Consider the following 16,419-nt stretch of genomic DNA (forward strand, 5'->3'; position numbering starts at 1 on the left):
ATAAATAAAATACAACCATATGAACTTCATTTTCACTGGAGACATTCTGTAACTGTCCCACCGCTTCCTCCCAACAACAAACAGCTTCCTGCCTTTGGCTTCACGTGTCTGTAAAATACCTGCTGGCTCCTTATTAGCTGCTATTAAACATCAGAGCTTGCAAACCACATGAGGCAGGGGGTATTTACAGCTACTTATTAGTGACATGCCATTTCTTTCTCCAAAGTCTGTTCCACTAAAGTGTTTAGCTTTTTCCTCCTCTCGGCTCCCTCCATAATTCTTCCTAAACATCTATGACAAACTGCCGTCCTCTTTCTGCTCTTACGTAACTAATAACCGCTTCCACTTGGGTTGACAAAGAGATACTCGCAGATTTAAAAGCCAACATTTGTTCCCCTGTATGCCGTCCTGGGGCTAAACTCATAAATTTAAAGGCGCTATAATTTTTACTATCCCATCACTCACCTACATACACTGAGTGCTCTGTTTGTCATAGGGGAGAAAGAAGTGAGAGGCACACGAAACAGAAGAGAAATGCTCAGCGGGGCATATCCATCCTCTGCAGGAGCGTCTGAACGGCCAAGAGCCACAATGTCTGTAGTTCTGTAAGTACCACGACGGCTCACGTCTAAAATAGCGCAAACGTTTAAGAACTAAATAATTCAAAATGCTCCTTTCATAGACTCAAATGTTAATGGATAATTTTGAATAAACAAATCAAGTTAAATACCTTGTTAAGACCCGATGACCTGCTGATGTCTGGAGTACGTGCACGTCCCCCATCAGCTCTGTGGTGATTCACCTGGCCTTCGCCACGGCTGTCCTAAAGTCGTTTTTTTTTTGTATTTTTCTGCTTTGTTTTCTAACGTAAGTAAGTCCACAGCACATTGATCCGGGTAGGGTCTGATTACTAACTTGGCCTTTGCAATATTTCTCCTCCTTGCATTCAAAACCTCCTCAGAGACTGTTTCGGGTCAATGTTCATCTGCACTGTGAATCAATCCCCTGCGCTGTGTTTACCTGAATTTGAGAAGACGGTTAATCTTTATGCCCTTCAGGACGCGTGGAGCTGCATCTGTCTCCTGCCACATGATCAATAAACACTAGTGACCCAGTGCCACAGGAGGCCATGCATGCCCGTGCCATCGCGCTGCCTCCACATGTTTTACAGATTATATGGTATGCTTCTGAAAATGAGACATACCAAGTCTGTACTGTGCTTTTTCCATGTGTTATTTTGGTAAAGTTTAACCTAATGCAATGACAGGAATCGAATAACAAAAAAAGAGTAAATCTGTCAAAGAATAAGAAAAAGAAGGAGGAAAACCATTCCTCCATTTTCTGTTGCTGATTGGGGACTTCGTCATGTTGGAAACGGTCTCTCGCTCTTCCAGGGGGACCCAGCGCCGATCTCAGGCCAGTAAAAAACATCATTTCTGCAGCAAGTCCTGGGTCTAAGCTGAGCCTCCTTCCGATGGGACGTGTCAGAAATACCTGCCCTGGAAGATGTCTGGCAGGCGTTTCACCCAGATGCCTCGCGCACGTCAGCTGGCTCCTCTCAAGGAGGAGCAGCAGTGACTCGCGTCTGAATCCCTCCACAATGACTAAGTTCTCTACTAGAGATGCACCGATTGATCGGTCACTGATCGGTATCGGGCCGATAATGGGAGACCGACTGCCTTCAGTGACCCTTCTCAACACTAAAATCACGCTGGCTCCAGTTTCTGTAACTGTTCTGGGAAAAGATTATTTTCCTTGAAAGAATTTTGAATGAAAACATCCCAGAGAACTCCATAAAGACAGATAACTATGCCCATGAGAGCTGCCGAGGTGACAAGTAATGAGAAAGCGATCTTTCAAAATCCCACTCTACATTTTGTTTCGGGCACACAGGGGAACGGCACGTTTAGGAAAAAGTGAGTCACTTGATGACTTCTGACAAGTAAGAGCACAGTGGTTTTAAAGGTAAACTTGGTCAGCTTTCACGCAATAACTGCTTATCTGGTTATCTCTTCCATCCATCCTTCCTTCCTCTCTGTGCGTGAGCGTTTGTGTTCACCTGTGGCCTTTTCAGGGTTGTTACACATGAAGCACAGCCAACTTCCCTCGTCCTCACTGTACCCGAACAGGTCGAAGAAACGCACCTCCTCCAGCTGGATCTGAAGGTTGTCCAGGTCCTGAGGACAAAGGGAAAGAAAACAGATGTCGTCCTGAAGGCAGCATATGTTACGTGTTAGTGTACTTTCCAGCACTGATGCTGCCAACATAAAGTGTAAATGAGCTTTGTCAAGGGCAGTGACACAAGCTTTCTCTTGTGGAGCTGTTGCAAATAACAGTGTGGATGTTTTTGTTTTGTTTTGTTTTGTCTGGAGTATACGGTGCCCATTTCTTCTTCTTCTTCTAAAAAAAAGCTCAAATATTGATTGTCTGACCACAGTTCACATGTCCACTGAGTGATGGTCTCACATGGCTTGCTCCTGTGGTCATATACGCATCAGTGAGTGATGGTCCTTGTCGCTGTGCTGTCAAATTGACTGGCGTTTACATGTATCAAGCTCAACCTTGCACCCTTGTCCTTCACATAATCAAATCCCTTCAGATCCCTTAAATGGTTAAGGAAACTGGAGGAATTGTTAGGGAACATTGGTTTCAAAGATTTCAATCACTTTCTCTGCCATTTGTTGACAAAGTGGAAATCCTCTAAGTATATTTGCGCCATCTATGCTCCAAAAGCCCCAATTCACACAACCAGTTTGTTCCAGCTCAGTAGGGCTGTATTCAGCCGTGCCATGTGAACGGAGGCATTAAGGGCGTAGTGTTTCAACCGTTACATCACTGTTTTACCTTGGGAGGTAGGAGGCCGTAAAGGAGGATTCAGCATTGAGGAGAGGTGCAAGAATAACTGCAAACTCGACACAAAGGTTGAAATTGGTACATCATGAGGCCATGCTTTGCAGCCACGCTTCGCAGCCTGGAGGCGTCTCCTCCAAGCGAAGCTTGGCCATCATCTTCATCCAGCTGTCTCCCTCCTACAGCAGCGGTAGCATCCCAAACACCAGCGGTGATGGGGAAACACTGCTGTTTGTGCCATCTGGAACAACCAGCTGGAAACATTCACTTTTATTGTCATTTATTCAGCACTATGTTTCATTCAGCTCTGGCTGAATAAAGCAGTCATTGACCAAGACGTTAGAAACTTACCATCTACTGAAAAGTAATGTCTTCAGACAGCAGAATGCCATTTTTAGTTATTTATTCTAAAAAACACAAGCTTTGGAAAAAATATTGCACATTTGTGGGATCAATGCACAGCTCAAGAGCGAGTTCTGTGTGGTCCCAAACTTTCTGATTTTGTATTTTGTATATTTATTTTGATTGATCAGATTACACAAGTTGATTTGACATTGTTATGGAGAAAGAGAGAGAGAGAGAGAGAGAGAGAGAGAGAGAGAGAGAGAGAGAGAGAGAGAGAGAGAGAGAGAGAGAGAGAGAGAGAGAGAGAGAGAGAGAGAAAACAGGAGATGGAGAAGGGGGAAGAAGGACGGACAAATGAGTCAGGAAAAGTTGAACGGAGCCAAGATGAATTATGGCAATAAACATAAAGAGGTTTTGTTATGGCTTCTGTGTACATTTATCCTTATGGCTGTTTAGATTTACACATAAGAGCAAGTCGGGGAACCTGAAAGAAAAGCCGTTTTAAGCAGGCCCAGGCATGGATAACAAGTCCCCATTTTCCTCTTTTCATCTTTAAACATCTTTATCTAATCAGCCTCAGCTCCGTCTTTATCTCTTGGCAACCCACGCCCCCCCTCCCCCATCACAGTTGTATCAACAAAAACCCACACAGGGGGAAATCAGAAAAAAGGTGAAACAATGCCTGCAAAGTATCTCCACTTGCATTCAATCAACTATTTCCTTCTTTTCCTCCATCTCTTATCTCTTCCCTAACATAATTACTTTTTTCTTCAATAAAGTCCTTCCACCTATGTTTGTCCTTCAGTTTGCAAAGAGACTATTGTACTATTTCCACACTTCTTTTGTCATTTCAGGCCTTAAACATCTCTGACCTAAGAAAACTCCATCTTTTTACCTTACCTTTCCTTCATGCTCGAGCGTTTTCATGCATGCAGGTTTTGTCTGATCTTGCCCGCGTTTTCCTTGCTGACACCGTGAATAATTCACCCACTGTTCAAAATTTCTACCTAAAAATGATCTGGGGCCTCATTTATAAAGCTTGCTTGTGCACAAAACAGGGCTTGAAAGATGCGCAAGCCACCTTCTACGCAAAGGTTGGGATTTAAAAAGAAAAAACTAACCGAAAAATCTGCGTATCCCTACGCCAATATAAATCCGGATTTTTTTTTTGCGCTCGCCATTTTCGGCTTTTGGCTTTACGTGCACTTTTAGTATGAATCCTACGCACTCTTTTATAAATGAGGCCCCTGGTTGTTTTCCTAAACAGTCAGTGTGGTTAGATGCACATCTAAATCAAGCTATTGGCAACAATCTAGCTAAGGATTAAACATAACGTTCAGAGAAATCCAAGTATACATGCACAAGAAGAAAATGGATTATTGAGTGAGGTGTGTTTGACTCCGCGGTGCTAGGTGGCGCCACTCGCACTTTTGCATTGGTGTTGTTCTGGTTCCTTCTTTGTTGTTTGTCTTCTTCTCCTACTGTGTTGATATTCGGGCTTTCGCGGTGTTGTCACTTCCAGAAGGGGGAGTCCGGGGCAGTCAGTAGCTCGGCTAAGCGTGGGTTGCATATACATGCCGAAATAACTAGAAGTAGGACCGCATTATCTGGCACTAAAAGTTAAATCACAAGATCTTCATTTCGGTTCGACTACAGCCCAACTAAGGTGTATACATGGCTTTTAATAATTCAATGTTGGTCGGAGATAGATGTTAGTGCATGTAAACGTACTGATATCCTTGCGTTTAAACCCCTGTGACAGATATCGTTTTAACCCCATTCTTCCTCTTATTGCCTTATTTTCCTCATACATTGTGTCTTTTATGTCTCATACTTTTCCCTTTTGATTGATTACTAAATCCACTTTTTGTTGTCTTTACCTCCTGCCGTCCCTCTCATTTCCTCTCAAACCAGCCTTCCATTGTCTCTGTGTCATAAAACTGCAAAAGTGAGTTGTCAGAAGCCAAATGTAAGTCCCTCTTAAATCACAGGAGCCTCATAAAACCATACAGTTTCCCTTTAAATCTCCCTGCTGGTACAGAGGTGATTTCTGTCCCATATATGTCGACTACATGTGTTTCTGATTGACTTTGGAGGCAGGACTAAAGCTATGGCTCTGATTGGGAAGGAAAGAAAGCCCAGAGGAAATGCAGTACATATGGATGAAGAAAAAGGTTGTGACCTTCTCCCCTCCTCTCCTGTTAAATCTCATCTTTTTACTCTGTTTTTTTCCCCTGCCCCCTCAAGAATAAAGAATAAAGAAAATGTTGGCATTAAAACGTGATAATTATCCTTGTTCTGTACACCTTACAGTGTAACTCCTTATCAATGCTAAAAATTAAAGCATGTAAGTCAGATGATGTAGTCGTTTTGTGGAAAAGAGCCTTTGCCAAACCATGTATGTGCTGCATGAGGGATGCATTTAAAGGGCGTTTATTTTGCTTGTTAACAAGCTCCTGATTTTCTTGTAAGTTTAGTAGAAGTTTACATACTATGTTCTAAATAAATAAACCTCATATTTTGCATTTTTGCAACAACTCTTGTAACTTTCTGCTTGAAAAGCTTTATTTCAGCACCTGTCTCTTTAAGGCCACCCCCAAAAAGGTTTAGTCTATTTTGATGAGTCAGATGATTGGTCACAAATGATGGCCCATTTGCACAGACCGTATAGAAAGACATGGACCTCTTTCTAGTTTTACTGTACAGCCCATGCCGGTAGGAACTGATCCTGCCCAACACTAATCAATCCAAAAATAGACAAATGGGCGGAGCGAGCAGGTCTAGAAGCCGCCTGGAACGTTAGCTATTTCCGCTTGGCTGGCTTATGCTGTCCTGTGACACTAATTCAAACTGTCGTTCCTTCATTTTGATGAAATCTCTCCAAACATCCTAATTTCAGATGTCGCAGCTGCTTATTCTTCCTTTGACATGAGCCAAACCCGTCGGGCAGCTGGCCCAGATACGATTTTATGGGCTCCAGAGTTTTGGCGGAACATTACAACTAATATTTGAAGCTAGTCTTTATTGATATGTATTTTCTCTCTCAATCAGAGCTGCGTGGTATGACACACCACACAAGTATGTAAGACTATCAGACAAATGGATGACAAAAAGAGAATAGTTCATATATGTGATGGAAAAGGAGTTTGTGATCTTCAAATGTCACTGAAACATCACTGCAAGTGGCGCTCACAGCCATCGCTGAGAGACAGCGCTGACATTTTCAGTTGCATGTCAGGGAAAACAAATGATAAAAAAGAAAATCTGGATACCTACAAACTATCCACTGGGACTTTTTTAGACCTCTGGCAAACCTAAACCATCTATTGATATATCCACTTACCAGAACGTGCAGCCTCTCTCCCTCTGGTACCTCATATTTTCTACTTAGGCTGGCTTCACACCAGCTGTGTGGCATGTGGTTTTCATTTCATGGTCTTCATTTCTGCTTCAGTGTTAACAGATTAGAGCATACACACAGGCTGCATGGTATGCAGGTCTCAGGCTTGGTTCACACTGCTTTCATGGGCAACAACACGCCTTTCACCGTAGATTCAATGTGTGCTTCATGCATTACAGACGTTACAAATATACCTTAGCTACTTAATGTATTAAGTTCTTGAATCATGTCAGTCATATGGCACTTTTCCACTAGCACCTACTCAGCTCTGCTCATCTCAGCTCGGCTCGACTCAACTCGGACAAGTTTCTTTTCCATAACAATTCAGCATCAGGAGAAGTAGGCGGGTTGGAGCGAAGCTGCTGTGATGTATTTGATTTTGTGATCAAAACGAAGAAGACAACAACACTAAAGATGTAGAACATAGAGTAGATGATATACGTGCTGCTGGGTCTGTGGCTTGTGTTCGATATCAAGTTAAAAAATGAGAGTGAGAGAAGCTTCAAGCGGCGATGCTTTTTAATTTTTTTTAGTTTGTCTCGGCGCTGCTGAAAAGTCCATTAGCCGCGAGCAACTATGAAGTGACAGAGCTCCTGGTAGATCTGGTCGTTCCTTATCGCCCGTAGATCCCTTTTTAAATCTCTCCTCAGCCACCAGGTTTATGAACATTTGCACCTCAGAGTTGGATCATGAAACAGACATTTGCACTGCCATTGCCTGTCGAATAAAATGAACAAGAAGCCGCCGTCAGAGTTGCTGTTTCACTGATGTCACATCCTGACTCAGACGTCTGACGGCCCCGCCCCCCGACCAATCGGTGGCCTGTATTGTGATGACGTCAGATACAGGGCCGACTCAGCACGCTTAGAACCTCGGCAGAATAGATACAGAAAAAGTATCTACTCAGCACGCCTCGACCCGTAGTGGAAAAGCGCCAAACTGAGGCGAGTCGAGTCGGGCTGAGTAGGTACTAGTGGAAAAGTGCCAATAGACTGAACAAAACTGTGTGTACGGCAAACACCAGACGTCCTGTTGCTTTGTCTGAAGTTTGTGTGGCTAGCAGCAGCTAGCAGTATCAGAAATGCTGCTAGTGTGAATGCACTCACGCAGCAGATTGCAGATGAAGATGCAACGTAAGTAGCAGAAAGCTGGCATGAAGCCGACCTGGGTTTGGGTTGGCCGGGCTGGCAGCACAGGTGGATAATCCCATTTCTCCACTGAACAAACACAGCAGATTTTCCAGCATATACAGGGTAACCCAGCGCAGGGCGACATCACTGTGGGCTTAAAGCAGCGCTGACTCAGCGCTATGACGACATTTAAAACCAGATTGAAATGATGCGAGGGCGGGGTTCTCATGTAAAAATCTCTGTAATCACTGTTTGAGTCCAAGACGGCCAGTTTTTATCAGAGATAGAGATTCAGGAGCTGTTTGAAAGGCAGCGGCTCGGGGTGCACTTTAGGTTCTCGCTGCGTTTGCAGGTCTCAGTTGTTGCTGCTCACAATAGCTTACTGAGGCCTTGAAAAACCCTTAACAGAAACTGTATTTGTTTAAAACAAATGTAATCTTACAAAACAGTAATTAATGATGGTCGGTGATTAGAGTGGATTCCTGTGCACACCTTAAGAAAGATATGTTACAACATGATACATTTTACCATCTTTTATGCTGCAGTTTCCTGCCGAACAAGACGACAGCAGTCATGTATGTTTAACATCGAAGTGCTTCAGCCGGTGCCAAATGAACTCTTCAGGAAATCAAGGATTTCAGGGGGAGTAATATAGATAATGTCTACATAAACTAGGAATAAGCACGTGTCACAGGTACACCGTGTGTCTGTTTTCTGTAAAAGAAAAGGGGGGGTTCCCCTGACTTTTGGGGCCTTTTCGGTTAAGATAATGTCAGGTTTATACATGTAGTAGTTATGGCTATGATTAGTCTAAATCTCCTCACCGTTAATACTCTTTGAAGTGATGGAAACAAGATGTGTGCATGCGTACGTGTGTACGCATGTGCGTGAACCGGTTGAGGGGGGACAGCGACCTTTAATGTCCCTTAAACATTCACGTTTCAGTATAAAAGGGACTGAATATGTGTGTGTTGGCAAGTTCAGACTCCGTATGGTCGCCACAGCTGGCTGCAGTCAGTGAGACAACAGACAGATGTATTTTCTTTTGTGGTCTTATTGTTTCCGAGTGACCCTTTGAGCCCGTCACATTCTGAAGGACCAACACGAGGAGGAACCACCCACATCCCCGTATTTAAAACAACACACTGAAGCATGCGCACGTAGTCGCACACCGTTTTCCTGCCATTCTGTTGCATTTCTTTCCTTGTAACTCAATCTTCAACCTAAACACAGACACACAGAGCTCACATAAACGGACATGATAAAGAGGAGTCCGAGCAACCAGAGGCCTTGTATAAAGAAATATCCATTTGGTGCCGTCTATATCTAAACAGAAGTGTATTATGAGACTCCCCTTTTTTTTCCTCACACAAGCAGTGACTTCATTCTTTCAGCTGGGGGAAGCAGCATGAGCACACACACACACACACAACCCCCCACAAACACATATACGCCAGGTCCTGTACCTTCCTGTGTGGGGTGGTGTGCTGGGTCATGGCCATCGGAAAACTGTGGGATCCTTTCAGCTGCGCCCTCTCCCAAAGAGATGCCAGTCTCTGGATGCTCTCGTCTCTGGAGCGCAGAGGGACGCTGGACTTGCTCTGGTCAAATCAGAGACAAAGTGAGGCAAAGCAAAGCAGGAAAACAAAACAGAAAGAGTCTGGACAGAGATAAGGTTGGGATAAAGACAAAGGAAACGCGTAGGAAAGATGGAGCATAAACATCTGGCCCACAAAGATTGTGAGTTGTGAGTAATTGCCGGTAAGACATTACCAAACATTTCTGTCCTGCTGAAAGCCAATTGTTCCTGGATGATGATCCATTCCCAATGTTTCAGTACTAGATCATCGTCAGAATATAGTTATTTTTTATTTACGCTTTCTTCAGCTCCTTTTGTAGTTCTTCTACGTAGTCGCGTTTTGAATAGACATAGAAAGTCTCAGCTCCTGGTTCTGTGTCTACCAGCGTCTAAACGATGCATCCAGGTGGAAGATAGCCATTCCCAGAGGGGTCGTCGTCACACTCAGGCCCCGTTTACACGGAGCAAAAACTGAGGCGTTTTCATGCGTTTTGCCCGTTCGTTTACACGAAAACGCAGCTCAAAGCCCCCAAAAACGATAATTTCTGAAAACTCCGGCCAAAGTGTGAGATTTTCAAAAACTCAGTTTTCACGTTTGCGTCTAAACAGAGAAAACGGAGGAAAACAGAGGAAAACGGAGATTTAAGCTTCAGAACGTCACATTATGCACCAGAAGTCTATGTATAAGGCTGCAGCGTCATGTGTGCGACCTGTGTTTACAATTAGTTTGGCCACCGTCAATATTTTCTTGTATTTGACCTGTTTTATATTCTAAAGTCACACTTAAAAGTAACTCACTTCTCTGTCACTCCAAACGAAAGACTCGTCTCGTTTGCGGTGTGCGTCGCCGCGTACCTTACGCCGTAGGCTCTGCGTTGGTGTAACGCGGAACCATAAATCAGCCTTAACTGGAAGTTACACGTGTCATTTGTTGATGTTTTTTCCAGGATTCTGATTCGCTGGCATGACGTTAACAGCGTTTTCATGCGGGGATAAACGAGGATATTTTTGAAAACGTAGAGGGGAAAATATGATTTTTTACCCATTTCATCACCCCGTGCTCATACCTAGACAGTCCTGGGCATTGCCATCCTCTGCCAACCCAGGGAGGGCCCTGCACTGAGCTCAGGTCTCCTCCTTAACCTGAGGAGTGAGCAGGCCGCATCTTTTCACCAGACAGGGTGAGGCTTCTCCGGCCGAACGTAGCGCGTGGAAGGATCACGTTATTCCGGCCGGATCCTCCCCACCCCATCTGGCGCCCCGGTTGGCAAGAGGGGGCATGTATAGCCCAGGACTGTTGCATGTTTTTGTGAGGGTAGAGAACATTAGCTACCCAAGGGAACATGGGGAGAACATGCAAACTCCACACAGAAAGATCCTTTCACCAAAGTGTGGGCACCGAAGTCATGGGGGAACTAACACGCACTTCAGCGCCCACAGCCTCCCCGGCGGGAATCGAACCCAGGACCTTCTTGCTGTGAGACGGCTGCACTACCAGCTGCGCCACCGTGCCCCTCGAAAATATCCGTTTTTGTAAATACCCGGCTACGTGTAAACGTGGCCTGACACGAAAACTTAAAGACTAAAAGTAATTACCTACAGTGCTGATGACGACGGTGGTCCACATTTGTCTTAGTCATCATTATTTTGTCACACCATACCATTCTCCATGTCGTACCCAAGAGTAACCAGATGCACGTCACACCGTGTGATGCGAAGTATTCAATATAGTAACTATATCGCAAACTATTTGTGAAACATCCCATAAACAAAAGTCAAAGTAACGTCCCGCATCCAACCCCCAGTCGATGACAGAAATGAAACCACGCTGCGTCATATACAGCACAGAGGATGATACTAAAATGTGTCGTTGGCGGTTGTCAAAGCTCTTCAGTTGGATGTGTGTGTGCACCTGCAGATGCAGCAGCATGACGTGAATCCAAAGATGAGGTTGTCGGCTCGTCAGGTTGAAACAGGACTTGGCGTAAAGACAGTAGTGGCCCTTCAGAGGGCAGGAGAACCACAGCTTGGCTACACACCCCCGATTTGAATCTGCTGCACAAAGAAAAAGGACTGTAAGTGATTAAATGACAAAAAATAAAAAGATCGGCAGGTTTCTCTTTGTCTTTTGTACATATTAAAGGGGACCTATTATGGCATCTAATACCTATTTTTAACAGGCCTTGAATGTCTTAAAAACAAGCTTTTGATTGTTTTTGCTAAATAAATTAGAAATTCAGCCTCATCTCATTCTCTAACCGCATTCTCTATGCAGGATTCTGAGTGGGCGGGGCTATGATAATGAGGCACTGTGCTGATTGGCTGCCTGAATGACGAGATACACCGCTACGAAAAAATGGCAGAAGCTCCGGCCGGCGGAGTTAGTTGTGGGCGTGGTTTCACGTATCGGAGGCCAACCGATGTAAATGGCGCCCGTCGTTACGTAACGAAAGCAGAATCTGAACGGCTCGTAGATCCACATCACACTGGATGGCTCATCCGGGCGGCTGTACAGACACTGCAGAATTTGGTTGCTTTCCTCCTTCTCTGAGTTGGCAGGCTGAGGGGAGACCACTTTATATATGTTAAAGCAAAAAAAAACATTTTTTTCATAATAGGTCCCCTTTAACTTGTGTAATCTAGTTCCAGAATGATTCATAACATACAAGCACAGTGAATCTCAGAAACTCCCGTTACAGGCTCCAGCAAACCTCTAGAGGTGGAAAATAGTTTTACATTACACTGAAATCACAGATAACGATCAAAAGTAAACCTACAGGAGTTCATTCAAGTTCAAGTTAGAGAATGTATATGAATGTTTGAAAAACATCTGATTTAAAATGAGGAAAAAAGGGTTTTCTAGGATTTCAACAACATTTCCAACAAAATCTAACCAATACTCTAATTATGAGACTTCGGTTTTTCAATCAGGCTTTTTGGATGATCACTAAAGATGCAAGCTGGACGAGAACAAGAAGGCTCATCAGTTTCTGCTTTCTCTTAATAAATCCGGATGCACAGCATTAGCAACACTAAAAACTCAAGCACAAAGAAGGCCATGAGTCCAACATCGAAAAAACAACAGGGTTCCTGTTGGTGCAGCATCAACGAGAAGCGCAGGATGCTGCTTTTTCTCTGTTTCTGCTTTTGCACGTGCATCTGTGTGGTTGTTTGGACAGATCATACGCGTACTGTGAGATAGCAGGGTCAGCAGCTCATCAGAAGGTCAGCCAGCAGCACGATGACATCATTCAGCCAAGACCACCTGTGACATCATGTGCTGGGAGTCCTGGGACTCCTTAGGAGCTCATTTATGAGGTGAGAGCAGCGCGTGTGCTTGGGTTTCACCATTACTAGGTATATTTGCATTTATCCACAGTTGTAAATACTAAACTATAGAGGCCAAAGGAGGAGTTTGTTATTTTAATTTTCCTTCATTTCAGCGTGTGTTTATAGACTGCAGTAAAGGCGCATTGTGTGGTATGGAGGACCAAAACTGATACAATTAAAAATAAAAGCAGAAATATTTTGTTTTTCCTTTTCCATATGCATGCATTCCTTGTTTTTACATTCCCTCTTCTCCTCTTTTTACTTTACCTTATGCATTTCTGCCTCATTATGTAAATGAGGAGGGCTGCCCTTCTTGGTCCAGCTCCTCTACTATTGGTCAATACACAGTAAAACGCAGGACCCTTCCCGTTTATTCACTGCCCAGCTTGTGAGGATGTGACAAATAAAAATCTAAATTTTTGAATATTTGCACTGATGCATTTGTGTCATACTGTATATTAATAATCTTAACTACATTAAGTTTTCTGGAACAATCATTTCAAGTGAGGTAGAAACCAAATAAATGTGATCAAAAATGATAAAAAAGGTGATGCATATACAGCTAACAGATGCCAGTGAAGATGATATAAATGAAAACAAAATATCAGACTCTGTGTATGAGAAGGAGGAAATGCTGACGATGCATTCAAAGGTTTTAGGAACTGCACTACATTAGTTTGAGACATAAGCAGTCCCTCCTTTTATTGTTTAATCACACAAACTCCCTAAACCTTTGTTTCTGCTCTGCACACTTGCAAAGCTGCCCACATATATTCCTGCGCTCCTCACATACATACTATGTACACATTACATTCATCTGTTTTAACTTAGTGTCAGGGGTTTTTCTCATGTCACTCATTTCTTTTTTTCCTGGATGTTTGTTTTTCCACATGTCCTTTCAGATCCACCCCACTCCCACCTGACCTCCTCCGCCTCTCTACTTACCCATTTCCCTTTTCCAAATCAACTCTCCTACATTTCTACCACCGGTAAGACCCTGTTTCCAAACAGTCACATATACATCTGGTCTTACCATGGATGATGGCAGATGAAGTATGAAGTATGAACCCACAGAGTAGCCAATAATGGATACGGTGAAATCCGACCACTCACACCCAGATCAGAAGAGACACATTGGGACACATTCCCAAATGCAAAACAGCTCCTTTTTGTGTTCACCATCTCTTTACAGAAACTCTCCCTGTGTTCAGTTTTTCAGTATTAGGGAACAAACAGTGATGAGTGCAGATCCAAAACTCTGGAGGGAAATATAATTTGTGTTATAAGATGCATGCAATCCATGGATATTTTACAGGTGATAAAGGTACTTTTTAAAGTTAGTGGAGTGCACAGATACTGATCCAGAAGGAAAACTGCAGTGAGTTTGAAAGCCTTAGTTTGCATGTCAGTAAAAGCTGTGTTGACAATTAAATTTTTAACGTCCCCAGTCCGTCATTTCATATATTGCGGCCATACTCTAAACCAGTGTTGTCTGACTCAGGTCCTGCATGTTTTAGATTTCAGCTCACCATCAGCTGTTCGACACAATCCTTTTGAATCAGGTGTGTTGAAGCAGAGAAACATCTAAAACATGCATGTCAAGAACCTCAAGAACCCCCGCATCTATGACATAACAAACATTTGTCATAGTAACACGATGTTCCGTGACTGGTGTAGATCTAATTTGTGTTAATGTCCAAATCTCAAATTCTCTTGTGAAGTTAGTTAGCAGACCTAAAATTGATCTCCTTTTTAATGTCCACAGCCGACACTGGGTAACAAGATAGCTGTTTATTTGCATGCACAGCATGGAAGTGAGATTCCTTCCCAAGTGTTTCCTCTTAAAATACACCTGAAGAAGCATTGTAATACCAGGTATAACACGAAACCCCCGAAACTGTCTATGGATAATATGCAGTACATGTTGACACAAGGTGTATTTCATTTCCACCTGGTTTTAAAATCTGAGTGATTCAATCACAAGTAGACAGCCTTGAATATAGGTGTACATGCACTCAGGATGCATCTTAAACACACTGAGATTTGAACACTAAAACCACCTTTGAAGGTGGTCTTTATGCAGGATACAGACACAATGCGTCCTTGGCCCCTCCCAAGGGCTTCCTACACTACTGACGTCTTCTGTGTGGCAGATAAACACATGAATTTTGAGCAACAACTGCATTATTTTAAAGTGCATAACAACCGGCAACAACACACTCAGATCTGTGTTGTTCTGATGTCCCGATCTTAGTTATTCTTTTAGAAGACTGTTTCAATCCTCTGAGGCTTTTTGTGTTTCATGTTTTGGGATGTTTTCGCTGTTAGGAAGTGGGTATTTTGGGTTTTAAAACAGAACATCACCAGCTGGTTTCTATAAAGGCTGCTTTAATATTTATGTGTATCAAATATTTTTCAACTGATATAATGTTGAAAAGAATTAAACTCCGACCCTTTTTTAGGTGATATTTATATAAAAATGAAATGCAATACCTAAACGAGCATCAAAAGTTACTCTTAGACTATAATTATGAGGATGCACAATTTTTATCGAGTAGATAAATGATGAGTTAATGTAAAAAGAAAATAAGTCATTTTTATCAGTGTAATGAATAAATTAAACCTGATAAAAACTCTGATAAATGAATGGAAATGAATGAATCATGAATCATCAAATCATCTGCCATGGCCTCCGGGCAGGACCTGGCACGGCCCCACGTCTGCCTGAGGGGAAATGAGCATTAGCAGCACAACGCTGCAGCTAACATGCTAGTCTGGCTGTTCTTCTCATCAGCAGCACATGACAATGTTGCTGCCGTCTGAAAAGCAGGTTCAGAAAGGATTCTGGCATGAAAGACAGTTCCGACACAACCAGTCCTGTATCTCACCTAAAAAGGCCAGCATCGTGGCAAAGCTGAGTTAAAATGTTATAAAGCAGCAATACTAGCCTTAAGGTTTTAACCCAAGAAAAGTGTTATTCCCGTTCAGTGCACATTTAAAATCTCTTAAAACTGTTGAAACCATTCTTGACTTAAACTATACACATATCTATTCTCTTTTCTTCAATAACGTAGGATACTTTTAGTTTTGATTGTGTGATTATTGGTGCATTTGACTTGATGATTTTGATTTAATTGATTTTGATTTTAATTTTAAATGTTTGAATTAAGAGTGTCTTGCTGCAGTTCTATATATATATATATATATATATATATATATATATATATATATATATATATATATATATATATACATATATATATAGAACTGCAGCAAGTTAATTCAAACATTTCAAAACCAAGAAACATAAAAGGCACAAAAACACAGAGCACATTGACACAGCTAGGATATATATATATATATATATATATATATATATATATATATATATATATATATATATATATATATATATATATATATATATATACACACACATACACACACATATATATTAAATATATATTTAATATAGAGCAACTAAGGATGTGCATCAACATTCACAAAAATTGTTTAGTTTATGACATATTGTGGTTTCTTACTTACATAAAAAATAAATTATAATTTGAAGAAGAAGGTTTGTGGTTTGCTATTATAATTTGGCCAGAACTGCTGAATATTAGTTTAATTGGGAGCAAAAACTGCAGTATTTATATATGATCATTGTATTAAAAGTAAAAAGTTGAACTTGAAGTTAGAAGTGGAATATTGGCCATGAAAAGGTCAATTATCGGTCGTCCGCTGAGGCTTAAATTTTCAATATCGTGCATCCTTAGTTATCATTA

The 16,419-nt window shown here is 42.2% G+C and overlaps 1 protein-coding gene across 4 annotated transcripts in view; it reads right to left on the reverse strand.

Moving 5' to 3' along the window:
* veph1 (ventricular zone expressed PH domain-containing 1) overlaps positions 1-16,419 on the reverse strand; it is a 120,355-nt gene that overhangs the window by 21,230 nt on the left and 82,706 nt on the right. For 3 of the 4 annotated variants that reach the window (XM_061719124.1, XM_061719122.1, XM_061719125.1), the window contains exons 10-12: positions 11,217-11,359; positions 9,192-9,326; positions 2,060-2,177 (exon numbers count right to left, since the gene is read on the reverse strand). In XM_061719124.1, the coding sequence (XP_061575108.1) occupies positions 2,060-2,177; positions 9,192-9,326; positions 11,217-11,359 (396 nt within the window). The remainder of the gene's footprint in view (positions 1-2,059; positions 2,178-9,191; positions 9,327-11,216; positions 11,360-16,419) is intronic. The other variant, XM_061719123.1, reaches the window with a different exon arrangement.

This window comes from Cololabis saira, chromosome 4, assembly GCF_033807715.1.
Source record: "Cololabis saira isolate AMF1-May2022 chromosome 4, fColSai1.1, whole genome shotgun sequence".
In the NCBI taxonomy this organism is placed as follows: domain Eukaryota; kingdom Metazoa; phylum Chordata; class Actinopteri; order Beloniformes; family Belonidae; genus Cololabis; species Cololabis saira.